Source organism: Penicillium verhagenii, assembly GCF_028828195.1.
Source record: "Penicillium verhagenii strain IBT 33310 chromosome Unknown utg000003l_segment0_segment0, whole genome shotgun sequence".
In the NCBI taxonomy this organism is placed as follows: domain Eukaryota; kingdom Fungi; phylum Ascomycota; class Eurotiomycetes; order Eurotiales; family Aspergillaceae; genus Penicillium; species Penicillium verhagenii.
In genome coordinates, this window is record NW_026643167.1 from 2749599 (window position 1) to 2776785 (window position 27187).

A 27187-nucleotide genomic window follows, 5' to 3' on the forward strand; every position below is an offset into this window, starting at 1 on the left:
CAGGGTAATATTGGATAGCTCCGGTATGTTCACCATCTTCACTTCGACAAGATGCAAAGATATAACGCAGAGACTTCCAAAATGAATAGCCCTAACCAATGGGGGCGGTTCTTTACGAAAGCGCGCCCTCTCACCAGCTCTGGACTGCAAGAAAGCACCAAGCCACGCTCACTAAACTGGCCGATTGTGTTTTTCCTAATTGGCCTCCCCGTCGGGGTGATTCTATCTCTTCTATGGGTCCCCATATATACAGAGACTCTCTTGATGGTCCCACTCTGGATGATCGGCCGAACCCTTAGCATTACAGCTGGTAAGTAATACTTGTCAAAAAGATTGAACCAACCATGGGTAATATCCAACAATTTCCTAAACAATCAGGCTATCATCGGCTATGGTCTCATAAATCCTATACCGCCAGTTCATCCCTGAAGGTGGCCATGGCAATCATTGGCGCCGGAGCGGGACAAGGCAGTATAATATTCTGGTGCCGAGGCCACCGCGCACATCATCGCTACGTTGATACCGACGACGACCCATACAGTATCAAGAAAGGGTTCTTTCACGCACACATTGGCTGGATGCTATACGAAAGCGAAGGAATACCCTATGGTGTCCCCATCAACCGCAACGTGGACATCAGTGACCTCAAATCAGATCCAATAGTGCGATGGCAGCACCGATATTATATACCCCTGTTCCTCCTTGTGGGCTACGCCGCCCCAACATTAGCCTCTGGCCTTCTATACGGTGACTATCTAGGCGGCTTCCTCTACACGGGCATTTTGGCTGTAGCCCTCGCACAGCAAGGCACTTTTTGTGTGAATTCCGTCGCGCATTGGGCTGGATCGCAGCCTTTTGCGTCGGAAAAGTCTCCACGGGATAGCTATCTCACTGGTATTTTCACGCTTGGCGAGGGATATCATAATTTCCACCATGAGTTCCCAATTGATTACCGCAATGGGGTGCGATGGTATGATGCCGATCTAACGAAGTGGCTGATTTGGACCTTATCTCAGCTTGGGCTTGCTAGTAAGCTGCGGCGCTTCCCTCAAAATGAGATTGAGAAAGGGAGGATTCAACGGAAATGGGAGATCTTGAATGCAGAAGGCAAGACAGTTAGTTGGGGTATACCATCTGAAGAGTTACCGACTATGGAGTGGGAGGAGTTTAAACAGCAAGCGAGAACAGGGTGTAATTTTGTGGTTATTAGAGGAGTTGTGCATGATGTTTCAGCATTTGTGAGCGAGCATCCGGGAGGTACGGCTTTAATCACTGGAGCGATTGGAAAGGATGCAACAGAGATGTTTGAAGGCGGGGTCTATGCGCATTCTGGTGCAGCTTCCAATCTTTTGGATAATATGAGAGTGGCCAGGATTATAGATACTGTCAAGTTGATTTAGGGGTCATATGTACAGGGCTTTCTTGATTGCACATTTTTAATTGACTGGATGTAAGAGAGATGCCGAAATTTGATTGGTGAAGGTACCAGGTGGTGTAATGGTTTCACACGTCTCAAATTCTTCCAGAGTCTCTTTTCTTGATATTTTTGGCCGGTGCTTCTTCACCGCATGCCGGTCGCTATAGGCCAGTGGCTTGTGCCTCCACACCACTTGTCGATTGTTGATTTCGGGAGACGGGGAGGGGGGACGGACAGACTAAATAAAGAGTCAGCATATCTGCAAGAACCAGAGTTCAAGAGGGAAGATTAAAAGGTCGAAGATCATACGCACCTAGTATATTGATATAGTCATGAACGTTCATGGGCCACGCCATGTTGAAAGTTCGAGACAACATGGTAATGGACGAAGAAATCAAGCATAGATGGATGACCGCGTAGTGCTGAACGATGAGGACGGAGGTCATCAGGCATGTAGCATGAACAACAGAATGTTATGAGGTAACATGGTGTTTATGTGGGAAGTCATCAAGGGCGAATTGACGTGTCTATAACACTTTATGTTGACGCGTAAAGATATCAATCAATGATGAAACAGCAGTATATTGGTAGACATTGTTTGTTGTTGTGTCAATAGATGTAGTTATCAAGGAAGGTCGAAGTCTCAAGATTAAATGTAGCCGCAATATTGATGTAAACAAAGACCGTGTTGACGCGTTGTTGTTGTTGACGCGTTGTGGTGTTGGTCAAGTCATGATGGTGGAGACAAGTCATGGTGGGTGGAGGTACAACAAGTTGAATGATTGTAGAAACAACATGTTGTTCGAAAAAGACAGATCAATAACAAGAATAGGGAGTTTGCAGATCAAGGCCCGGAGACAAGGTGGGGAAGTGAGAGAAAGGAAGAGAGGAAGAAATGTTGACATTTTATACCCCACAGAAATTTGAGGCTAACAATTGGAAAAAAAAGAGAGAGCCCTGTGCTCTGTTTCTTAAACATTCGATGCAGGTAAATCTTAAAAACTCCCGTTGTCTCATGGTAGAAACAATCACTTTTCGCAAATAAGGCTTCAACTAGTTAGTGTCTTAATACTCTGAGTGGAAGATAGTATGATTCTATGCGTCTGGAGTGACGTGCATCAAGATTAAAATTGAAGCAATTTAAGCTATCTTAATACCAAAAAGTTGTGTACGTGTATTCCAATAATGAATCTCAGTCTTCCAATCTTGCACATTCCCTTCCATCCCCAAGCATGTTTCCAGAATCAATTTCAGCGATGCTCACTAGCCACCCTTGACCAAATAGCAACCTCATCTCTCTCCTCACTAACGGCACCAGGACCAGGTACATAGTTCCGACCACCAGGTGCGAACCGCTTTGTCCAATTGCTTTGCACAGTCAATCGTTTGGCGACCTCATTTGCTTCGAACAGAGTAACAAGTCTTCTCTTGCCAGGCCGTTGCTGGGCTCGATCCTGACAGATTTGATACATCATCTCCCATCTCGTTCTCAAGTCATGGCCTTCAATAAAGTAGCGCGGTGGACGACTAACAACAGACTCCCACTCTGGCACCTTTTCATGCGGATTGCTCGAAAGTCGAGGAGCAGTTCTGGTTTTTGCGTTGATCCAGGAGTCCACGGCCAGCTCGAGTGGAGTGCATCCTGTTGCGCTCTCTCGGTACAAGAGGTCCGGGCGTCGATCAAGCATTGCCTCCAGCACTCCAGGATATCCAAATTTGACTGCGATATGGACTGCCGTGTTACCAGATCCGTCGAGAATATCCAGCTGCTTTTGGTTGCTGGATTCATCGAAGCTCATTAGAAGTTTTGTCATGTCGGCCATTCTGTCCCGGGTTTTCTCAAAGTCATCGTGTCGGGGATCCCAGGTGTTGTTGCTGTAGTTGGATCGCAGCCAACTTCCGAGAGGCGTTATTGATTCTTCTTCAGCCCGCTGCATTAACATTGGAGAGACAAGGGGCTTGTCAAGAAGATCAAGAAGTGGAGCAAGTCTTTCGGCCGTTTCGCAGGCCTTTTCTTCAATGGAAATGAGAAGCAGGTGAATTAGATTACGGCTCTCAGAGTCACGAACCGTCTGGTTGGCTCCTGCAGCAATCAAAATGCGGGCATAGCTCTTTCGGTGAAGAGAACAAGCTAGTGCAAGGGGAGTGTGACCTCCTGAAGAGCGAACCTCCAGGCATTCAGGGTGATGATCAACTAAGTATTGCACTAGACGCTTAGACTCTTCGCATGGTCGAGACATGACGGCACAATGAAGCACAAGATTATCTGCGAAGAAAATTGGTAAGTAAAAGGCTATTCGAAAAAAGCAGTTATTGGCTTGCAGACTCACTTCTCGTTTGTAGCCAATTCAGAATAGATCCTTCGAGTCCAAGCTTGGACAGCGAAAGTCGTTTGATGTTCTCTTCTTCCGAGTGCGAGTTCACGTAGTCCACATAGTGTCTGCCTGGTGCAGTACCAAGGAACCACTCTGTAGACGTGAGACTTCCTTGAATAGCTGCGATCAACAAAGGAGGACGCGAGCCTGGCGGAGGCATCTCTTGGACTCGACCAGCATCAGCCCATTCCTTGTGCTTTTTGCCGCGAATAGATAAACCGGGGTAGTAAAGATGTTCTTCTTTCGGCTTGATTCCAGAAAGTTCACACATTTGTACCAGAGGAAGACCTGTCGCCTTAGCTTGAATCATTTTGACTAGGCAGTCAATATGGCCCAAGGCAATCGCAATCTGAAAATCTTCTTGCGGAATAGTAAATTTCGCTTTTCCGGAAGGGTCGGTTCTTGCACATTTTTCTCCAAGCTTTATAAGGAACTCCACCAGGGAAATGTCATTTTTGAAAATGGCGTAGTTCAAAAGGGTGCCGATCTGAAAATTGAGAGATGTATGATTGTCTGGACCATATTTTCTGAGATTGGGTTGCGAGAACTCATCCAGGAAGCGAAGAGCGCCGCATGATCTCTGCAGTGCTTTCAAAGGAGAGATTTCACTTTCAACATGGGTCAAGACTTCTCCAACATTCTCATGAGTGAAACGATCATCAACGGTGTGGCTAGAGATATTAATTTCTTCTTCATCAATTGATTCAGCGTCTGAGTGCACCTCGTATACCACTTGTCCTTGTGGCTCTTTCTTTTTGTATTGAGCTTGAAGAATTGAAATAATCGCCTCGGCATTGGCTGAATGACCTCTGAGAACCGCAATGGAAAGACACGAGTTGCTAAGCGCATCCTGAATTGCAATTTCAAGAGGCGGTTGGTCTTGAGATGGCCCCCACATAGCAAGAGTCAAAGCCTCGATTGTCTTTATATCTCCAGCCCATGCTGCTTCAAATCTGTTTCGTAATGTCAGCGATTGAAAGTCGATGGAATGGGGGAGTTTCATACAGTTTCACGTATCCCTCACGTCTTATGTCTGTCAGCACGGGCGTCTGGAATTCGAAATTGATTGTGAAGATTTTTGGCTTGTATGGACTAGTGGAGGTCGGGTGGCGAGACTGGAAGGCTGCATTCTCGGCTGGATAAAGCTCCTCAACTGTCTTCGCGCCTCGCGCTAACAGTTCCTTCTCCAAGAGCTCATAGTCACGAATCAATGCGGCCACAGCCTCCTTTTTCTCGCGGAGGCCAGGTTCTATTGTGGTATTTTTCTGTTCACCGACCATATGTTGATGTGATGAGTGTGTCTCGTCGTACTTCTTCTGCTTTTCGCGAGCATGCTTCAGTTGATTTTTGGCGAAGAACATCCTGTAAGATTTTTGTGGATACTTAGCCAGATATGATTCATCATCCTTCTCAAACACCGTGGGTAGGTCCCAAGGCTGGAAGCTTTGGTTGCCTCCGCTAACACCATTCAAATAATCTCGCTTGGATTTCAAAGAATTTCGGACACAGGTCAGGACTGTCATTTGGTTCTTATGCCAGGTATTGTAAGGGTTAGTCGACGCCTGTTCAAAATTTGGATCGGCACCCTGGCGCAATAGCTCAATCGCAATCAAGGGCAGATCCTTCTCTGCAGCAAAAAGAATGGGCTGAGTAGTTCCATTTTGAGCGTTGAGGAGAACGGATTGAAAATTGTGATCATTGGAGGCCTGGGATGCAATGGCCCTCATCAAGTGTTCAAGCTCAAACCATGGCTTTGCGTCAAGTTTCAGTAGCTCTTTTGCAGAGGTAGAATTCCGGCTTGCAATTGCATTCATCAAAGGTGTGAAGAATATGTTGTTTCCTCTGAAGAAGCTTTGACTCGTAAGAGCAATATGATTGATTGCTCGTTGCAGTGCCGGGCCATCATTCTCCAAGTATATTTTCAGAAGATCACTGTAGTTGGACTGCGCAATGTAGTGCAATGGCGTACTCTGGGTTAGATCCGCCTGAGCTGGAGAAGCGCCTAGCCTTAAAAGTGTCTGTGACATACTCCTTGCTTTATCCAGGGGAAGAGCAAGAACGAGGACCAAGTTGAGGATTGCCGCCTCTGGCTTTCTACTCCAGTCATTCAAAATCTTGACTGGCATAGAAATGTCAGCTCCAAATGATGAAACAAGCTCAGTGACGACCTCAGTATGGCCATGAAGAATAGCCAGGTGAAGGGGTGAAGCGAGACTGTCCCACGCAGTTGCGTTGATGTCGTAAATATCCGGTTCCTGTTCAATTTCTTCAAGGGTTTCGTGATTATCACCACTCCCTTCCTCCTCGACCATGACATAGGAAGCAGAAGTGTGAGAAGCAGCGTACGCATCTGACATTTCCACGTCCCCGCCCCCTTCCCCAATATTCGACTCTTTCTCGGTGATTTTCTTCTTTGAATCCTTGTTCTTAGCCTCTGCTTCTTCATTCTCATGGCTCTTCGTAAGAAGAATCCGGATTATTCCAACGTCACCGCGAGCAGCTCCAAGATGCAATGCTGTTTTCCCGTCAGCCATGCGAGCGACTAGTCGAGCTCCGTGATCCACAAGACATTGGACCACTTCCGGGCTAGACGAGATGCAGGCTAGATGAAGTGGTGTGCGTCCAGTGTAGTCCCGGCGATCAGGGTTTGCATCTTTATCGGCCAAGAAGCTTTTGACGGCTGCTACATCATTAGAAACAATTGCCTGACATAACCGTTCCGTGCGTCCAACATAGGCCATTTCTGTTATAAAGTGTTAGTGGAAATGTATTCCTATTGAAATACAGTTAAGTTTTTCCTCATACCTGTCCAGTCTACTTCGGTAATAGGATTGAAACTGCCAATCTCCTGGCGGCCGGGATCATCTTTCATGAAAGTTACCGGGCCCGAAATGTAGATTTTGCTCTCCTCCTCAGCTAATTTCAGTTCTTCATCTGTCACAGGCCGGGGACAACAGCCACAACAATCTCCAATGACATTATCTGCATCGCCAAAGAAAGCCGGGTGGCGGTGCAGGTAGACAGTACGATCCTTGGGCTGATTCCATTGGGCATTCAAGAGCAAGTCCTTTGCGTACAAGAGCTTTTCGATGCTGCGAGCATTGAATCGTTTGCCGTATGGAATAGTCTATTGGATTCAAATTAGTCCCAGAGATGGATAAAACGCTTGGGGGAACGAACGAATGTGTGGTAGTTTGACAATTGGTCTTCCTCCTGCCATTCGGGAACTTCATCCTCCCATTCATTCTTGATGTTACCCCTGAGCTCTCTTCGGTGTCGGTTCAAGTTCAAGCTCGGGGCTGGTCGGCCGCGCTCTGAACGCCTCTTTCCAAGATATGATTCTCTGTCGCCCGGTTTTGGGAGTTTCTCCAGAACCAAAAGACGGGCAAGTCCCTGAGTTCTATTGAAACTTCGCTCAAAGATGGTCTACCGCATAGTCAGTTCTGTCATTTTTACAATGCAGCAATGTAGTAGGGGGCTTCACTTACAGGATCGATCTTTGATCGGTCCAGCTGCGGCCAAAATACCTCAAACCCACGGTGAGAATACTTGGAAAGTCGGTTCTCATACGAAGGGGACCGTCGGGTAAGATCAATTTGGTTCACTTGGGTGATGTAGGATGCGATTGCACGTGGAGATGCATAGACTTGCTTGCCGTCATAGGCTGCACAAGAACAATCAACGTCAAACCCAGTGAGGATCTCCGCTACCGAGTGGTAGATACGAAGCACGATCTGCACATGACGAGTGGGATATTGGGAGACAATGGTAACAGTGTTCTTCGTGCGGACGGTGGTGGTCTCGTGCAAAATGGAGTTCCGGATCTTGTCTTCGATGTGCTTTATTTTCTCGATCGCTTGGTCTTCAGTCAAGCCATAGAGAAAAAGATCCACATCCGAGGCCGGTGCAAACTGATCATGGTAATACTGGCGTAGAGCTCTCTTTGAACTGCGATGTTCTTCCGGTACAGGTAGAGCCGAAGTTACCACGGCACTTCCCGCAACCACAACATTACTCCAGTCCAGCTCGCTCAATGAGTTTTCCGTGAAGATGGCAAAGTTTTGTTGAAATTCAGTCAAGGTCGGAACAACGGCGGGTGAATCATTGGGTCGGCGGGTCCTATCTTCCAGGGGTAAGATGTATTTTTCTTTGATTTCAGGATCCTCGGAAGCAAGATCTCTTGCCCGGACCCGAAGATCAGTGGAACCTGCCGTATCGTAGAGTGGTACAATGTTGACATGGTTATCCTTCACCAACGGATGTGATAACTCCTGTGCGTAGATTCTGCGCGCAGCGGCATCAAATTTGTTGTAAGGATGCACTAAGTTCTGGATTGGAATCTCTGGATGCGCTTGAACGTATGACACAAAATCAGCGTGTTTCGCAGGGACTACAGGCAAAGAGTCCATGATGATGGACTTTTAAGCAAGAATAAAGATGATTTGAATCTAATTTGTAGAAAATAGAAAGAAAGTGAAATGTATGCAGCTGGAAGATCTGTTTATATACTAACTCGTGGAGTGTTTGTGTTTGTGATTTTTCCCGTGATTGCTACTGCCAAGGCCCAAATCTGTATAGGGGTCCAGCCTACCAGGCAGCCTTAGGCAACATCCTACAGCCCCATAATCAGCCTAGCTTTGGACCAATCACGGTCCTTGTTCTTTCCCCACGCAAGCCCCGAGAACCTTGGTACCTTGCCACACTGGGCTAGTGCGCGCACTAAATGCCCCAGGAACGTATCAGGTCACGTGTGGGTAAATCACGTGATAGGGGTCAGGTGGGGTCGCGATTATCCACCCCCTAATCATCTGAGCGTATTTCCGGAGTTCTTGATGTGTGATCTTAAAATCACTCTCTTCCGGGCCTTTATCTCGGAAGAAAAAGGCCTCGAAGGGAATTCTGAACGTGCTTGGTCCCGTAATATTGTGGGACTCATTGATGTAAATCTTTTGGCTGGATCTAATGCTTTGTCCTTGCATCATCCAATTCTGAAGTGTGAGCCGACCAAGTTCCTTCGAAATGTTCAGCGTGATGACGGCTCTCGTTTCTCCTTGAGATTCCTTTAGCCAAAACTCTGCGTCTTTCTTCAACTTCGCGGGGCCCTCGGAAAGACCAATTTCGAGCACCACGCTCGGCCACGGGATTCTGAAGGAGCAGGGGCTGCCAGTCCCCACCCGAAATCTTTGTGCGACCGCTGCTTGTGGTTTCACTGCTTGTAGAATATCCTAGTTCGCTTGCCTGCTTACTCTCATAGAGTATGACCAACCTTACAAACTCTCTTGCTGTGACCTGGTGAGGATTGGAGGACATATGGAAAGTCACCAAGTAGGGCAACATGAAGTATGACTTTGTAAGTTTGCGACGATCTTTGGTCCTCAGTACCACCTAAGGGATAAATTGATATTTATCCAAACAGCGTCAGTCCGCTAGAGGACAAAGGAACCGTTCACCCCAGCTACTGGGTGGCAGGGATCTGTGCTTTGCCTTGGTCGACCGACTGACCAGTCGAGTCGGGCGCTAGTTATTCAGAACTTTGAAGTACCGTTCACGACGTTCGTCGACCCTGAGTCCGGTGACACTCGTCGTGAGATTGTCAAAGGGGGGCTTTTGCTATCTGAAGCGGTCCGTTCTTCACAAATTGTAACAAAAAACGACGAATGCCGGAGCAGCAATTCAGCCTCATATCCCTGCCGTGGTAGAGAATGGGTTGGGTTAGATTGTCGCGTGTTTTCGGACCTTTAGGAGCACTTACAGTTGCTTTGTATTCGGTTTGTCTATTTTTACCTGTTAGCTACTAGTACTATTGCTTCCTGACGTTCGATCGGCCATGTCCTACGGTGCAGAAATCCTAGCCATACAATCCCCTCTCAAGTCCCTCTCAAGTCCCTTCTCAAGTCCCTTCTCAAGTCCACTCTTAAGTCTATTCTAGTTTATATACGAAAACCTATAATTTATATATACTTTTTTCTTAATAATAATAACAATACCCTAGTTATTAAGAAACATTAAAGACTCAGATTGACATGACCTCTATTTCTGCCACCATACATAAATCCATACATAAATGATAAAACCCAAAAGTAAAGTCTTTCGACCTCGTTACATGTATCATAGTTCAAAGGTGCATATGTAGCTGACATTCAATGTGTTGAGAATACACCATATGTAGCGCTTGATGGGTCATCATGTCTCGACTCATTCAATGTTCAAAGGTTACAGCACTTGAGGTTTTCTGCGACTTCGCAAATCCTGTCAGCTTCAAAGTTCATACAGTGCACATATGATCTCCATACGCTTAGATAAAAGGGCCAATGTTGCGTATAGGGGCCTATTCAGTATGAAGATTCGTATGTATGTCTATTGAGTACATAAGGCGTAAACATTGAGAAGAAATATCAAGGTCAAAGCTATCATGGGCATGATTAAAATCATGTAACATGCTCCTTCTCCTCCTCCTTGGGAATCCGCACCCATACAACTGTCACAAGCAGGGCAAGCAACTGTGCTCCCATAGCAAACCACCAAATAGCTCTAAGTCCTTCGAGGCCAACCTGTCCATCAGCACCTTTACTAACCCGGGTGCCAATCGCATCAGCGAGACTAGTCATAATCGCAGATGACAGATTCTGATTCGTCACCAATAAGCTACCCGCGCTTCCCTGGTAAGACCGGGCAACATTGCTCGTGATAAAGATCGAGGCTGCAGCAAAAGCCAGGTCAGGTCCAAATGTCACGAGCGCAATACCGGGGAATGAAAGAGCCCAGTAAGTTGTGCCCGCAGTTTGAGGGATAAAGAAAGCAGGCCCCATAGTGAATGCGAACATAGAAACCGCATAGATATAGTGGCCCGGAACAACGTGCAGAGTGCGGCTCACGATCCATGTAGCAAAGACTCCGACAACGGCATTGGGGATATGATACAATGCCACAGCGATGGGGGTAGCGTGTTGAATACGTAGCCAAAATTGAATTGCATAAAATTGCCAGCAGCCGAAGAAGGAGCCGAAGCCGAGGAAATAAGCAATCATTAACGGGGTGAATCCCGGTGTTGACCAAAGGCGGTTGGGGATGAGAGGTCGGATGGCGGCGCGCTCGGCGAAAAAGAGACCACACAATAGAAGAAGACCAACAATGATGAGGACATAAGTGTATGGGGACCATGCAGCCACCGGGCCTTGTGTAAGCCCGAAGAGTAAGCACACGCAGCCTCCAGAAGCACATGCGCCTCCAATATAATCAAACTGCCGTAGAGTCGGTGCTTCCGTCCCAGCAACATCGGCCACTGGCTTCAAAGGTGGAATAGTAAAGTATGCAGCTACGCCGCAGATAGCGCAAATAATGGCGTTTGTTCCAAAGATCCATGGAAGGTGTTGATAAAGAGCACCTCCTTGAATTGCCCCAAGAGAGAAGCCGAAGGGGCAACACGCCGCCATAGCAGAGAACACGCGATTCTTCCGAACTCCAGGCTTATAAACTCGGCCTAGGATACTCATGCTTCCCGAAACCAAAACACCGATAGCAAGACCCTGCATGGCTCGCATGACAAAGAAAAGAATATAGCGTGATGGGTGCAAAGAGAAAGCTCCGACAATGTTCCAGGTGGTTAACCAAGCGAAAGCGCCTACCATTAGGCTTTTGGGCGGAGCTAAGTCCGAGAGGGATCCAGAGATCACGACCGATAGGCCGTTGGCGGTATTGAATGCACCAACAATCCAAGGCAGTTGAGTGTTGGTGATGCCGAGCGCAGTCTTCAACTGTTCCTGTGGGGCAAGCATATCACCAAGGAAGAAAGAAAACAGCATAAGACCGGCAGAACAAACCATGACAAGAATAATCTCTGCCGTGAAGCTCGAGATTTCTGGTGGTACACCTTGCCTCGCTCGGCTCGGCGGCGTTGCCGCTTCGTCGGCAAAATCCGAGGATCGGGATACCGAGGGCTTTCGGTTCTTTAACCGATGTCCGAGCGTGTCGAGTTCATGTGCGTTTTCTTCACCTGGACCAAGACTGGTGATGGTTTGCGAGACATTTTTTAACGACTGCTTATCAACAACAACAGTATGGCCCATTAGCGGGTCTGGGGTCTGTGCACCAGTTGCTGGTGTCGCGTAGTTCCTCGAGTAAGAGAATGATGAGCGACCCGATACGGGAGCTGAATCTCCAGAGTCGTTTTCGAGGCCATTCTGACCGGTCGCGCTTGGATACACGTATGTCTGGGTTTGGGGAGGGAATCGCGGGGGACCCTCGGGATCTGAGTGCTGCCCATCAGGCATCCTGGGCGTGCAGTAGTCTGTAGAAGATAAGCAAAACTGCGCGCACAACCCGATTCAAGATATAATGTGGGAATGAGAAAGAGCACAGAAAGCGAGCAGAAAAACGAAAAAAATCTTCAAGCACAGGTATTTATCGGGCACACCATTGTGGCGAAACGGACGAAATATATTCGTTGACGATCTAAGGTGGAGTGGAGTGAGTGGAGCGCTGTTCCGGTTATCAGCAAACCTAGAGCCGATGGGCCGATAAAACATCATGATCACCACCATTATTGCATGTAAGCACCGGGTTTCAAGTCAACTGGAGGGTTGGCAATGCTTCATGGTCCCTTGCGGAGGCTTGCGTGTAATTCTCTTTCTTGTGGATCCGACGATCTGATTAGTCTCAGGAGAGGGCTGTGTCAACGACGATGACTGCCAGACGGAGTAGTCTGAACTAGGGATGCATACCTAGTAGTTGGTATTTTGTCAACGTTAAATCCAGTGCTAACCCTACTAGTGCTGGCGATGAAAAAGAGCACACGGGCTACCAAATGTACCACAAGTATTTGAGGCTGACATTTGAGAAAGCACGCTGAGACAATCGGCAAGCTCAATTTTGTTCACCAAACCGTGATTGAACCCATCGCGGAAATCATCCCTGATCGACACGGCCCGGTCCAATAGCTGTAAATCTATTAAACAAAGGTGTCCAATCGGATAGAAGACATTGAGATCCTCGTGGCAAGATCTAAAATATTGGATGTAAAGAGGGAAGGTGAACCGATCTGTCAAGGGATAGACTACGCGTCATACCTTGGTCTTGCGCTGTTTCAGACTCAAAGTCTTCTTATGCCAACATTTGACAACAACTAAAGTCTCCTGGAAGAGAATCATCATCTCCCCCTGAGATTATGACATCGTGCTTTCTATTCATGCAATTTATCAATTAATACATAGCGATCGGCATGCGTCGCTTGAACTATCTTCTTTCGTTTTTGTGTCCGGTGAGTCACTCTCGACCTCAGTTTTTGACTTGGCCACATAGAACCACGTCTTCTCCAAATGGGTACCATTTGACATTCTTCAACCTCGCTGCAGACATGGCATTTCCGTCTTGATCAAAGCGTCTGTCGGGAGACACCACAACACCTCCCCGACCCAACCATGTTGGCGCAATGGTCACGATAACACTATCGATCAAAGACATATACGCTGGAGCGAGTAAAGAATTGATGACCTGACCGCCTCCTTCAATCATGACACTTTGAATGCCATTACCCCGAAGTGTCACAAGCAGTGCCTTCCAATCGATAACATGTTTCCCATTTTCGGCAACACTCATTTGCAGTGAAATAAATTTCCCACCATATTTCTCCAAAAGTGTTTTCCTCTCGACCGGGGGTTCAGCAAGTGCGGTCACAATCCAAGGTGCTTGGCCTTGCCCCTGTCTGCACAACTGAAACAGTTTGCTATCCTCGGAAAAATCCCATCTAGCAGTTGGATCAATCACTACAGGCCGAGGTTGACCCTCCAGGCCTTCTTTGCCATACCCCCCAACGCCGGAAATTCGGCAATTGAGGCCAGGGTCATCGGCCAGTGCTGTTCCGACACCAATGAGTATAGCATCGTGACGGGAGCGTAAGTAGTGAGTCATGGCCTTTGACTGAGGGCCAGAGAGCACTGTTCGCGCACCAGGCGATAAGGCAAGAGAAGAATCCAGTGACGTTGCGAAAGTAAGTGTTGTGAAAGGCATATCAGATTGCGGGGCTGAGCTGTCCTGAATTTGTGGGGTATCCCGGAGAGGCAAATGAGGCTCCAGGAAGACCCGATCGGAGTCGGGAAACTCCAGGGCATCGCGGGTGGCTAAAGACATGGCGTTTAGGTTAGATGTCTTGTTTTGAGTTTGTTATGAATTATGAAGGTGAAGGCAGAAGATCTCGGGAACGTTGATCGATAACTGATGTGCGCGGAACGGTGCCTTGGTGCCTGAGATATTAATTGGTATTGATCTCAGTTATTTGAATTTTGACCCCGTTGACTGATTCCAAAGTTGTCAACAGTAAAATGCAATTTCTTTCTGGAAGATTAAACATTCAAATGTTGGTTTTTATCTTCAGCTTCGAGGATTAGATATCGGTTTTCATTTGCATTGATGGTTTGCGGCTGTTCATATATATCCGTTGAGAATCATCAACTATCCCTCTACTGGATAGTGATCACACCACCAGAGACACCAATATCTGCAACATACATCGCCCGGCCATTGTCAATGTTCTGGCCATTCTCAAATGCATGAAATACAACTTTCGAACCATCCGCATTGAAGTCGGCCCCACCAGGTCCTGCCAAATTCCCCACATTACTGGGGTCCCCAGATACAAGCAAAGGGGCATTGGGTGCCTGGGCCTTAGTGTAAGGCCCACCGAGCGCCGAAGCCGTGGCATAGCTAACGTCATAAGCGGTCGTATCATACATATTAGAAGAAAACGTAAGATAATAGGTTCCGTCCACATTTGCCAAACTCGGAGCCTCAATCAATGGCCCATCGGCATCATCTCGATCAAGAAGCTGGATGGGATCCCCATTCGGAGTGACGGCATCTGAGTTCAGGGCTTGCAGCATGATGGGAGTAGCATGAGTAGTCCCATCGCCATCAAGACTGTTTCCATCGATCTTGTAAACGACGTAATAGGTCCCAGCATCCATGTATCCGTCTGCATCGATCGCGCCACCCTGGCCCAGGGGACAAGCCAACGCACTATCTTCTGGAGTATACGGCCCAGTAATGGTGGTGGATGTGGCTGCGCCGACACAGTGTTTGGTCGAGTCCTCGCTTGTTGCAGCGGAAAAATACATCACAAAGGTCCCGTCATCCTGGCACGAGTAAGCTTTGTCTTGGACTCTTGGTTGAAGTTGGGTGTTTTTGACTTACCCTTTGATTCACGTCCGGTGCCCAGATAGCGGGAGATGATGCGACCCATGATGGAAAAGGGCCGGGCAAGGCGTCGGTGCCAGATAGAAGATCCCAAGTTGAGAAATCAGCAGATGATGCAACTTGGACGTTTACGCCGTTCCCACTCGTAGCAAATGCATAGTAGCCGTCATTTGTTTGGATCACACATGGGTCCGCAAAATCAGAATCTATTGCGCGCGTGGACTCAGAGAGCGCTAGTCCAAAAAACGTTGAAGTCACAGTGAGGAAGACGGCGAAACTCATATTGCAAAGGTACTAGCACTCGAGGTAAGATCAACACAAAGCCACTTAGAAGGTATGCCCGTGACTTGATTCAAGGGATTTGTATTTGTCTTATGTAGCAATGTCGACTCTGCAGATCCATACTCATATTGGTGACCATCCATAGCAGTCAAATCATATACATCTGTCGCTTTCCAATGTCATTATACTTGTTATTGTAAATTCACCCGCTGAAAACCATTTGGAAGTGTAGAATTGTCTTCAGTCTTGTTGTCCCCGCATGGATCGTCGCTGCCGCTAAGCCTAAGATAGGCAAATGGCTTCTAATGTTACATTCCCGAAATATGGGAAGCCGCGGTACATGAAGACTATTTCCTTCAAAGCCGTTCTTCAGGTTTTTATTACCTTGGGAGGCAGAGGTGTTACTTGTCCTGGGACTGCCGAGAATCCTCGCACGCACCTACTTCGGAAAGGCTGAGCTCCGAGCTGCTGCATGAAGACGGGCAATTAACCAATCATTACCTGGGGAACTAGGAGAAAGGTTCTACAGATTCAAGAATCTGCTATCGAAGACGTTTATCGAAATGCCGATTGGAGCTAGTGAGGCTACAGTGACTTCGAACTTCGAAGGCGTGATCAAAATAATTGCCAGTAGCGCAGTATGGCATTTAAGAGAAAAAGGGGCTGTGCGAGAGTAACATTGAGAAGTAGCAAATACTCTTGCCATGAAAATTATGAAGATGAAAAAGAAAGTAAGAAAGGCAGAAGCTTTATCTACTATATGGAAACTCCGCACCATTGGATACCACAGGCATTTGCTAATCACATCTTGTTCTCATCCCAGCTATGATTAGCAAGGTATTCCTGACCCTTGAAAAGCACCTTGCTGTTTTCCTCGCCAAGCCACTGTGGCTCCAAATCCTGAATCCTATCTTCAATCTCATAGCTTTCTCCACCAGCCACAAAAACAATCTTCCCCGCAAAGGGAAGACGAGCCCCACCGTGTGTGACCTCATCTGACCCCCGGTTCGCAGTCGCGCAAAGCACAATCGACCTGGCAACATCTGCAGGCTCATTTGTAGGCAAACCCCGGTCATACCATCCTTGTTCGATTGCAAGTACCATGCGTGTTTCTTGATAAATGTTAGCCCAGTATTTACATTAAAAACCCCCCCCAAAAATGGAAGCCGATCTAAATGGAATGAAAGAAGCGCCATACTTGTCATCCAGGGACATATCACGTTGACTCGGATATTCTCCCGCGTGCCGGTCAGATGGATTCCCCGCATAATCCCCAGGACGCCATGCTTGCTCGCGGTATAGGGGACCAGCCCCTCGCCTTCCTTGAAGCCAGCAATACTGCTCACCATCACAATGTCACCACCACCGCATCTTCGGAGATAATGCATTCCAATACGAGTGGTGAAAAGAGGTCCCTTCAGGTTGATATCTATCTCGGCCATGGAGGGTTCTTGTTCGATATCGGCATCGGGACTAAACACATCTTGGTGAATGGAGATTCCGGCATTGGCGACAACGATATCGATTCGACCGTATTTTTCGTATGCAGTCTTGAATAGATTGAGTTGGTCGGAATAACTCGACGAGTCACACTTGACAAATTGGACGTTTGAGCCGATTTCGGTTTCTAGTTCTCGAGATGGGCCTTCGACCACATCGCCAAATACTACTTTTGCGCCATTGCCTATACTTCAGTGAGTGGCAGTACATATTAGTGGGCACTGTTCCTTGTGATAGCTTACTGCAGAATTGTTGAACCGCTGAGCGACCAATTCCGGTTGCACCGCCAGTCAGAATGACGACTTTGTCGGCTAGGGTTTCTAGCAAGGATGGGTTGAATTGAAGATGAGTCATATTGGGAGATGAAGGTTTTTGTGAAATCCAAGTTGAAAAGAGTATCCAAAAGCCTCAACATTCTCTGTTGAATTGTCTCCTTTTAACAAGAACCCCGGAAATCCCCCTCTCCATAGCTTCAAGACCCCACACTGTCCCCCATATTTTAAACTGGACCTTCAGAACTTCGGCTTGAGAAGGTGTAAGTGGTGTGATTCGATATGTTTACCTTGAAAGGGCTCGACTGAATACCTCTAGTGATTGTGGTGCATCACTCAAGATCTCGGAGCTTATGGCGGGGCTACCCACTCAAGACATCTACAACGGTCGGACCTTCATTTCCCCCACCTGTCACTCAGGTAGCTTGCAGAAAGCCCCTTGCAGAGCAATTCGAGGACTTGATTTCCTACTGGCCATGGAATGCTTCTCCCGAATGCAGCTGTGACAGCGTGGCTTCCAGTAGATGAAGGCAACGAACTAGGTAATCAAGATTCAAGCTTTCGGTTCACCTCATCAAATGCATGACTCGGATAATTTTATGCGTACCTCTCAAAACTGGGGTCAATCACAATGTCACTGACCTTGAATATGCACAAGGACACTCTGGGTAATCACATACGGAACCTTAACTGGAACCGAGCACTTGAGATGTAGCGAGATGTAGCGAGAGTTGGGGGTTCTATTCTCCTTAACAGGATACTCCTCTCCCGAGGTCCCGGGGAAGCCGAGCCGCCAGATTCTGCGACATGCATGAGACTGATATCCATCACCGACCGTGCACACTTTTGTGTAACAAAGTACATTGTAGGAAATGATCAATCAAATCAGATTCCCGTGGTGTTCTCATGTGCGTAGCCGTGACAAAATAATGTTTATTATTGCATACTAATGCAGCCAGGTTCTATGTGAGCTTTCGAAGGCTTTCGAAGTTCTAACATTGAATGTTCTCAAGTGCTTCCAATTCCAGTATACCTAGCGAATGCCCAGGTGAACATTGAATATTGTCGGGCAATTCCCAGGTTCCCTCCACTATAGTAAATTGTTATTTATATTCCAATGTTAATATTCTCTGGCAATTTCCATAAAATCCATTGACTTTGGCAGGACCGTGGAAATCCAGGGGCACGTTCCCCTCAGAATATGGCGTGAATGCCCAGGTGGATCATCATGGTAAAGAAAAAAAGAAAAGAAAAAAAAAACATTCCAAAAGATTCCAGATTCCAAGCTTTACTTATCATTGGATCGGATCTCATACCAAAAACGACTTACTCAGACAAATGCAAAATGCGGGAAAGATCCCCCCCCCCCGTGCGACTCGTCGTATTAACCCGCCTTCTTAGGGCTGTGAAGACGAAGACGATGTTCCGATCCAGAATCTTCGTATCACAGTGTAACAAGGACCAAGGCAGACTCGATAAGCAAAAACCCCAAAAAAAAAGTGACCATGCATCATGATTATTTTTCCGGTCCACAGCTTTCTCGCATATGTCCTTGGCGGCGTGATCGGGCGATCGGCGGGTGCGTACATACAACCCACATTGCAAAACTCCAATGTGATGGCAAGCTCGATTCTCTGGGTACCTTTTATATCACTATATTAGTACGCATATGGATGTATCCCGTATGAAGGGTTGCGGTTCCACGACTCGGAAACAGGTGAATTCGAGTGTTTTGGTTCTTTGGGTCGATCCTCGGTGCGGGATGATGCAATCGATATGCAAGGCGGGACAGTTATCCTGCAGGCTTTTCCGGTGCAGAAGCCATATTTGTTGATAACCTCGATTCCAGAAGATTCAAATGGAAAATGCGGTGTCTCTCGGGCGCTTGGATGCCCGACAGCATTTTGAAAAGACGCCCTTACATCATTTCAAGGTTTCCTTTGGGTTTTGTGATGTGTTCAAATGTTTCCTTTGGGGTTTCCACACCTGCGTCAAAGATTGCAAACGACATGGTCCGACAGTCAATTGCATGATGTAGGCTTCCTCTAGTTTCCAGATCCATGGTATAAGTGGCGGGTATTCGGATGTCGCAATCTATCATAATGAAATTCAAAGCCTTCGGATGTTGGTGTTAACATTCGAAGTGCTGAATTGGCTACATAAAAAACTTAGCATTTAATTTGGTTTTTGCCATATAGATTATTCTTAGCAGTGACAATGGACAAGAACGCATATGTAGGTTGTGTGGTGTACGATGTAGTGCTATGTACTAGTAGTAGTACTGACTCTGAGCTCTATTCATGCATTAGTAATACATCAGCATTTGAATATTTTCTCTTCTGTGCCAGTTGGCATAAATTCAAAATGTCCGGTATCTATTTCGATATGCGTTGTCGGGTATACTCACATCCTAATAAACAATCATTTGGGCTTTTGTTCGCCAAACATTGGAATATGGCGAGATTAGATCGCTCAAATGTTGAAGATTTCAGCAATTGATCAGGTTTGACAGAAAAAGCCCCCACTCAAACATTGAAAGTTCCTATAGATGGAGATTGGCCCACCAAGCTGCCATGCAGCTTTAGGGCATCTATCTGGATTTTTTCTTTCCGCCTTGGACCATTCTAGAATCTGTCAATCCAATATCTAAGATTCTGTATGGAAAACGCGTCTGAAAAAAAAAAGGAATGACAATTCGATTATCCTCCGGCCTGAATGGGATTTGAGTGCCTGACTCGACGGCATCCACCAATTTGCTAGGCAAATGACCTAGACCCAGCATATCCCGAAGTTCCCCACTTAGTCTGGTTTGTTATACTGTAGTCAGGCACATCTTTTTTTTTTTTTTTTTTTTTTTTTTTTCAACTGCTCATTATTCAAATGTTAGCGGTCAATCAAATTTCCCCATACATTGAATGTTTACATTCGCGTGCTTTTACGAGTTCTTGGGAGAGGGTAATATGGGTGATATTAAAGACCCGTTCCTAACGGGGCGTGTGAAAAGGTTGAGCCAATCAAGCCGTGGTGCCCAGTAGTGTACCAGAGGTTGCAATATATTAGCACCAAAGTAGGAAAGGTGGGAAAAGGCGCAAAAGGCGAGCTCTTGGGGTTCTGGGCTTAGGCGAATCAGATAGGGGGAAAAAGAAGATAATGCAGAGAAAATTAGGGGAGATTTTGGTGTATTTGGTGTATAGGGGGAAAGTACAACGTTAATGTCAAAATGCAACTGGAAATACTCAGAGAAGGTTCATTTAGATCCAATCATAAAGGAATCTCCCAATTTCCCTAAATCTCCCGTATCAACTGGTAGTTTTTGATTTTTTAATTTTTCTCTCTCGTTTTTTCTCTCTCTTTGGAATGGAAATTATAGATAATTTATGCAAAGATTGGAAAATATAATCCGGGTTCTATTGATGCATTTTTATTATTAGTATTAACTAACCAGCATTATTGTTATTTTCGCACCTCCAATTAATCCCAAAAAATAAATCTTATATCGGGGACAATTCCCTTGAAAAAGGGGGATCCACCGTTGCCGGGAACAAAAAGAAGCTCAAGCGGTTCCCCATTTCCTCTTTTCCACTGGACGAACCTCCTGATTCCATCACCCTTAGAATCTCCCTACTTGGTCAACTCGGCAAGATCGCCCGCGAACCCTTTGGCCCTTTTTTCCTTGCCAATCTCCCGTGGCTCCTTCCCCTGCGCATTTCGACCTTCTTTCCTGTTTCCCCAAAACACCCCCTTTCTTCCGGGTTTTACACACATAGATCTCTCCAGAATGGCTTCCAAGGTGAGCTTCAACTCCTTATCCTCTCGTCGCAAATAATCCCACCCGTCTTATTTCCTCCCACCTACACCCTCCACCCGGATCTGTCGACTTCCGCGATTCGATTCCGAGAATCCAACTGGGGAACTTCCTTCCCTCCACCGACTCAACTTTCTTCCCCTCCGTTCCCAATGGCTGACCTTGCGATTCCGCTCTACAGTTCCTACGAGAATACAAGCTGGTAGTCGTCGGCGGTGGTGGCGTCGGAAAGTCTTGCTTGACCATCCAGCTCATCCAGAGCCACTTCGTGGATGAATATGATCCAACAATTGAAGGTGAGCTTTACCACTGTGCACCGGCATCACAACGCGAAATTCAAACCCACTCATCGCTTTTTTCCCTTTTCCTCCTATAGATTCTTACCGCAAGCAATGTGTGATCGATGATGAGGTCGCTTTGTTGGATGTCCTGGACACAGCAGGCCAGGAGGAGTACTCGGCAATGCGGGAACAGTACATGCGCACCGGCGAGGGCTTCCTGCTCATCTACTCGATAACATCGCGCCAATCCTTCGAAGAGATCATGACCTTCCAACAGCAAATCCTCCGCGTCAAGGACAAGGACTACTTCCCCATCATTGTCGTCGCCAACAAGTGTGATTTGGAGAAGGAGCGCGCAGTCTCCGAGCAAGGTAACATTCTCTCCCCAGCATGCATCCCAAAATCCTATCTAGAATCAATATTGCACTCGACGCGAAATATTCTACCGCGAACGGACTCAGTTCTAGAATCATCCAACTAACCTGTATCTTTTTTTTTTCTTGTTACAGAGGGTGAAGCACTGGCCCGACAGTTCGGCTGCAAGTTCATCGAGACCTCCGCCAAGTCCCGCATCAACGTCGAGAACGCTTTCTACGACCTCGTCCGTGAGATCCGCCGTTACAACAAGGAGATGTCTTCCTACCCCTCCGGTTCGGGTGCATTCGGTGCCCGCCAGCCAGAGGGCAAGATGGATGTCAGTGAGCCTGGTGAGAGCGCCGGCTGCTGCTCCAAGTGTGTCATCATGTAAAGCGGCCCTCTTTAATCTTCCTCTCTCCCCCGTTTTATCACTCGCGAACCCTTGTCTCAAACAACACGAACCACAAAATACCAAAAAACAACCGACCCCAATCCAGAGGACGCACCAGTCGGGAAACACACGAATACACACACCACTCATACGAATGGGTAATTATGGGATGGAAATCTGGAGAGAGGCTTATAATGCTTCCCAGTATAGGGGAAGGGAGGAGCTGGAATGCGGAAAAGAAAAATCAGTTGTGCGGATCTGGGTTCTTCGATTGGACGGGGCTCGAAACTTGCATGACTGACCCTTGACGCCATCGTCTCATGAATTTTGATTCCCCTTTTGTTTCCGCTTTGTTTTTTAATTGTTGTTAACTTTTTTTTTATGTCCTGATCATCATCTCTTTTTTGTGTCTATCAACCTTCGTCTCAGGATGCGAGGCGACGCGGCTGTCAATATCAGTTCTTCCACGATGCAGGGAAGGGTGCTATACTATCATGGCGCGTTCAAAATCTTATATTGCCCGAGAAACCTGGGCTCCGTAATGTTAAGTCAACTAGGGCACATTGTGAAGTCCGGTACCTACTATTCAGAAAGAGAGAGAGAGAGAGAGAGAGAGTAAAGTGTATAGAATGCATTGTACTCATTGAAAGAATTGATATGTGCCTCTAGTTCAAAGCCTGAGATCGAAATGCAGCATCGCATCTAGTTGGACCAGAAACCACTGTTATAATACACGACCTCCCATCTATCAATATAGACTCTACTGGCTGTAAACTTTATCCTCGTCAGTAGGAACATCCAGCTCATCCTCCTTCGACACCAGCTTTCCCTGCACGCCCTCCTCAACCTCCCGGATAAGCGACTCCAAGAACTCCTTATCCGCCCCAACAAGGGTAACGGTATTCCGCTTCTTACCCCAGCGCGGATAACTTCCAACCTTCACGCCGCGAGACTCCACCTTCGCCGCAAGCTCAGTCAGGTACGGCGCAACCGCGCTCTCCGGCAGCGGCGTACTAATCATAACCCGATGAGTCCCCTTACCCTCCGGATCCGACAATCTCGGAATAAGCGACGGCTTCAGGTTCTGCAGTAACCGCTCAAACAGCCGCGGCACACCAGGGAGGATGTGCACGTTGCCATTGACAACGGCGACGGGAACCCACATGTCATCTGCGACGAAGACGGCCTGCTGCTCAGCGGGGATCTTGGGGTCGAAGGGGAGCTCGACCATGCGCAGTTTCGCGTTCAGGCCTGGGGACGGCGTTTCCCAGTCGAAGTTTGGTTGCATGGGGTGGGGCTTGGAGAGGCGCTTCATGCGCTCGAAGGCCGGTTCGTGGAGTTGCAGCTTTAGGTTGAATGCTTTGGCGATTGATGAGTAGGTGATATCGTCGTGTCTGTGTGGTATGGACTCGTGTTAGCGGGGGTGGTTTTCTGTGTATTGCATTCCTTTTTGTAAAATAGAAGAAAGACCAGATTCCGCTGCGCGGGTATTTGGGTTGGGGGGTTGCGGGGGTACAGACGTTGGTCCAATGCCGCCGCTGGTGACGACGAAATCGTAGCGGGAGCTCATGCGGTGAACCGCTTCCATGATGTCCTCCTCATCGTCGGGGATGACCTCTACACGCTTCAGCTGGATGCCGAGCGAGAAGCAGAACTTGGCTAGGAAGGGGGAGTTGGTGTCGATGGTCTGCGGGGTTGGAGAACAGTTAGTTCGTGCTTTACATCTCTGGGCGAGGAGGATAAGATAGATAAAAATGTTACCTTTCCACCAAGAACCTCATCGCCGATAATCAGGCATGCAGCCGTGTGAATGGGCTTCGCGTGCGCGGCTGATGTCATCGCGAACGGACCTGCCAATGGAGATGAGAGAGTTGGGGCGGATGGACGAGTATAAAATGGGCGAGCGAAATGGCGCGTAAGTAGATTGAGACGATTGAGCATGAAGTCAGAGGGGGGTGATATAACTAAGTGGGTTGGGCACAAAGAGACAATGTGGAGAGAGCGTTTGGAGTTCCGAAAGGACGGAAGTGGGGGAGGGGAATTGAATTGTCTCCGCCCGCATTTTGATCACGACGAGCCTCTCCCGCGTGCGTCATCCTCCCAACTCTCGAACATTCAATATAAGACTGGGGTTGGATCAAACCAAGTCACAACCAGCTTGAACTTTATACGGTATTAAAGCGTGTCCTCGGAATTTCATATCAAGATGGTAAGTCGCGCTACATCCAGTTCAGGAGAAGGAGTGGAGGAACAGCAAGGGAACCCCAATGTTTTTTCAAGACGAATAGGGAATGCTAACTACTATAACCAGTCTGACTCCCGGCTGTATTCTTTCTCTCCGGAGACCAAGGAGAAGCTGCGCAAGTTCCGTCTCGGCACATCGCGAGCCAAGGATGCGCAAGCCATCATCTGTACGCCCCGCCAAAGACCCCCCTGTCCACTAGTAGCTTTCATCGTTGAAGTCGAGGCATTTGTTGCATCTGAAAATGGATTGGAATTCACTGTCCAAATAGCAGCGACACTCTGAATACACAACTAACGGATTCCCCCCGCTAGATATCATCGATGCGAAGAGCCAAGAGATTCGTCCCCAGGACGGCGAAGTCTACTCGAAGATGGAGGATCTGGCCGACGACCTGCCCGAATCATCACCGCGCTTTATTCTCCTCAGCCACCCACTCACAATGGTAAGGGAGTCCCCGATTACCCGCATCTCCACATCCCCACAACAAAGACAGACGTGCTAATATGAAGGATCCAATAGAAGTCCGGCCGCCTTTCGGTCCCCTATGTGCTCCTCTACTGGCTGCCAGAGAACTGCAATCCCTCACAGCGCATGATGTACGCCGGTGCTGTGGAGCTGATGCGAACCGCCGCCGAGGTAAACCGAGTGTTGGAGGTGGAAAGCGACGAAGATATTGTTTCCATTGCGGAGAAGCTGGCTGGCCCTGAGTAAACTATGGATATGATTGTCAATATATCTGCTGGGCAGCGGTTACATACTCTATGCGATGGGAACCGCGTCAAATCAAGGCATGCATATACGCCAGGTTGTATGGAGTATGTATTAGTATAGATCAGGCGTTCGGTTTGGATCGTGTCCAGTACACAGCAATGTTGTTGAGTCGGTTGGGGAAATTCAAAATACTCCGCCGGTGCAGACATGTGGCCCCGCGGAAACATCGATACTACATATACGAGCAACAACCCTTTCAGGAAAGGCGTGAAAGGCCGCGGCTACTATTCGCTCGAATTATTCGATCTATCACAATGATTTGCAACGGCACCCGCCCAAGTTCAAAACTATTAAACTGTTCACCCGCTCGAGGGATCGGCCCAATTTCCAAATCTTGATTCTTCAAGCGAGCTAGTGGTTTTGACATAGTGTCATCTAGAATTTAAACATTTGAAGTGGCTTACTTCCCTTACTCCAACCCCAAGCTGAAGGTTCATTCCAGCTTGAATACACCTGTATACCGCGCTGGCGTGGGCTTTGATTGGGGACTTCCAAGGAATCCAGTTCCAGCACACACCTGGGCACCTGGGTACATTCGCGTCACTCAGCTCAGCCTCAACCAGGCAAATCCAGTGTAACCAGTCAAACCCCGTAAACCCAGTAAGAGTCTCACAGGTGTTCATCTCAGCAATCTTGGAATAGCGAACTATAGTTCAAGGCCCCCAAATACCGAGGACCTGGTGTCCAGACGATCTCAGTGCAGCGTGACGATCGCATTGATCGACCGCTATGGTCCCTTGCCCGCGCCCCGGATATAATCTCCTGGTGGTAGGACCCGGGTGAGCACAGATCCAATCAGATAATCTTGGTCCAATAACTCTCCAAGTCTTCGGCCGGCCCGGTTCGTGAGAAGGGAAGTGATTGGTTCGCGTGATGAGCTCTGATCGCCCGTGGCCCCCTCATTGTTCAAACTCTGATCTTGCCAAGTAGCCCGACACATGCACTCTGGCAGTCTTGGTCAGAAGATACCGTAGGTACTTAGCAGGTACGGAGTTCGCCGGGGGTGATTGGGGGCAGGAGGGCTAGGATCCCTTGCCCGCGTCTGGTTATGGTTACGTTACAGTACTGTCTTGCATGTGCAATGTTATATTCGGATATGTTCCGAACTTGAATGTTCAAATGGTGATTCATTGAAAAGATTCAACATGCATGTGGAGGGTAGGCTGAATCCACTATGTATGCCGCAGATAGTATTTGAAATTTAGAAGAGGTAGAGGTCTGAGGGTGTTTATCCTATGAGGAATGCGTGCTTTGTCTGGAAATCATCTACACCGAGGGGGTGGTAGCGAGAGATGCCAATCACCAGAAACCGGATGTGGGAAGTGGCGAATGAGTGTATTCCATGTGTGAGTCGGTGGCTTGGAGACTCTCTTGTCCTCTCTTTTTGATATTGCGAAACAAGCACAGATGGCTTGCAGACGACACGCACTGCTTAGGCGCCTTAATAGATTGATGGAATGCAGCGGTAAGTCCAGCTGGGTTAGTGGAATGTTGAAGTACTGCCGACCAATTGGTAGCTTCAAGTTGTAGGGAGTACGAGGAGATAAGATACTAAGGTCTTGGTATCTACCAGTACTATGTGCTCTAGCATAGTACACATATGTAGCACTGTCCAAACTACTAGTCCGAAGAAAGAGCGTCAACTGGTCACCATTTTCAACGAGTTGCCAGTTACGTTCCCAAAAAAGGAAAAGAAGGGAAAAAAGCATTTACTAATAAGCACCTCAAAGGCAGAATAAATTCCTGGAATTGCCTTTCAACACACATTTAGCGCTGTACTTGGCAATTTGGAGAAAATTCCAGGAATACGTAGCTGTACAGTTACTTCTCCATATTTGGCAAGATCCCGAGAGTTTGGTAAAAATACATGGTCCTCGGTACCGTGTTATGAACTGTTCCACCAGTTCCACTTGTGGATCTCGTCAATTCCCCACTAGTACGACCCGGCGATCGTCAAGAGATCCTTGTGGTTAGAACATGATTCAAGGGGTTTTCTTGGTGTTTTTAGTGGTAAAAATTCAGTATTTGTATTTTTTTATGCTTTTTCTCTCTCTTTTTCCCTTTTGTAACATTGAATCCACTTGTCCCGGGGCTCTGGGAAATGAAAAGGCACAGGCCCCAGCTTACACGAACTGTCCTGCCATGGAAAATGATCTTGACCCAAGTTGGCGGTGTGTTTTTATTGACTTGATTACCTCGGACTCCGTTTTGCAATTTAATGATATCGATTTTTATCATATCTGTTGCATACTGATTACATACCTTGAATGTATTTTGCCTTTTTTTTTATATTGCGCAACGTGA

At 47.4% G+C, this 27187-nt stretch overlaps 10 protein-coding genes across 10 annotated transcripts; 3 read left to right on the forward strand and 7 right to left on the reverse strand.

Annotated features, from left to right (window-relative positions):
- Nucleotides 1-81: 81 nt before the first annotated feature.
- On the forward strand, nt 82-1400 carry N7466_002412 (acyl-CoA desaturase; the record flags this gene model as incomplete). Its single annotated transcript, XM_057161810.1, has 2 exons — nt 82-310; nt 379-1400. The coding sequence occupies 2 exons, from the start codon at nt 82-84 to the stop codon at nt 1398-1400; spliced, it is 1251 nt and encodes a 416-aa protein (XP_057025095.1).
- Nucleotides 1401-2667: 1267 nt separating this feature from the next.
- On the reverse strand, nt 2668-8201 carry N7466_002413 (uncharacterized protein; the record flags this gene model as incomplete). The annotated part of the gene is made up of 6 exons (XM_057161811.1): nt 2668-3683; nt 3748-4745; nt 4798-6535; nt 6598-6919; nt 6973-7218; nt 7281-8201. The coding sequence occupies 6 exons, from the start codon at nt 8199-8201 to the stop codon at nt 2668-2670; spliced, it is 5241 nt and encodes a 1746-aa protein (XP_057025096.1).
- A 550-nt stretch (nt 8202-8751) lies between these two features.
- On the reverse strand, nt 8752-9102 carry N7466_002414 (uncharacterized protein; the record flags this gene model as incomplete). Its single annotated transcript, XM_057161812.1, has 1 exon — nt 8752-9102. The coding sequence occupies one exon, from the start codon at nt 9100-9102 to the stop codon at nt 8752-8754; it is 351 nt and encodes a 116-aa protein (XP_057025097.1).
- A 1118-nt stretch (nt 9103-10220) lies between these two features.
- N7466_002415 (MFS transporter) lies at nt 10221-12062 on the reverse strand (the record flags this gene model as incomplete). The annotated part of the gene is made up of 1 exon (XM_057161813.1): nt 10221-12062. The coding sequence occupies one exon, from the start codon at nt 12060-12062 to the stop codon at nt 10221-10223; it is 1842 nt and encodes a 613-aa protein (XP_057025098.1).
- A 1003-nt stretch (nt 12063-13065) lies between these two features.
- Nucleotides 13066-13917, reverse strand: N7466_002416 (RibD family protein; the record flags this gene model as incomplete). The annotated part of the gene is made up of 1 exon (XM_057161814.1): nt 13066-13917. One exon carries the CDS (start codon nt 13915-13917, stop codon nt 13066-13068), a length of 852 nt encoding a protein of 283 aa, XP_057025099.1.
- A 329-nt stretch (nt 13918-14246) lies between these two features.
- Nucleotides 14247-15261, reverse strand: N7466_002417 (glycoside hydrolase family 43 protein; the record flags this gene model as incomplete). The annotated part of the gene is made up of 2 exons (XM_057161815.1): nt 14247-14918; nt 14977-15261. 2 exons carry the CDS (start codon nt 15259-15261, stop codon nt 14247-14249), a joined length of 957 nt encoding a protein of 318 aa, XP_057025100.1.
- Nucleotides 15262-16062: 801 nt separating this feature from the next.
- N7466_002418 (putative 3-hydroxyacyl-CoA dehydrogenase) lies at nt 16063-17115 on the reverse strand (the record flags this gene model as incomplete). The annotated part of the gene is made up of 3 exons (XM_057161816.1): nt 16063-16373; nt 16460-16945; nt 17004-17115. The coding sequence occupies 3 exons, from the start codon at nt 17113-17115 to the stop codon at nt 16063-16065; spliced, it is 909 nt and encodes a 302-aa protein (XP_057025101.1).
- Nucleotides 17116-20811: 3696 nt separating this feature from the next.
- N7466_002419 (Ras family protein) lies at nt 20812-21867 on the forward strand (the record flags this gene model as incomplete). Its single annotated transcript, XM_057161817.1, has 4 exons — nt 20812-20823; nt 21020-21134; nt 21215-21490; nt 21629-21867. The coding sequence occupies 4 exons, from the start codon at nt 20812-20814 to the stop codon at nt 21865-21867; spliced, it is 642 nt and encodes a 213-aa protein (XP_057025102.1).
- Nucleotides 21868-22627: 760 nt separating this feature from the next.
- N7466_002420 (flavin adenine dinucleotide pyrophosphatase) lies at nt 22628-23808 on the reverse strand (the record flags this gene model as incomplete). Its single annotated transcript, XM_057161818.1, has 3 exons — nt 22628-23261; nt 23388-23554; nt 23629-23808. 3 exons carry the CDS (start codon nt 23806-23808, stop codon nt 22628-22630), a joined length of 981 nt encoding a protein of 326 aa, XP_057025103.1.
- A 265-nt stretch (nt 23809-24073) lies between these two features.
- On the forward strand, nt 24074-24823 carry N7466_002421 (GMF family protein; the record flags this gene model as incomplete). Its single annotated transcript, XM_057161819.1, has 4 exons — nt 24074-24076; nt 24179-24278; nt 24424-24554; nt 24632-24823. The coding sequence occupies 4 exons, from the start codon at nt 24074-24076 to the stop codon at nt 24821-24823; spliced, it is 426 nt and encodes a 141-aa protein (XP_057025104.1).
- Nucleotides 24824-27187: the final 2364 nt, after the last annotated feature.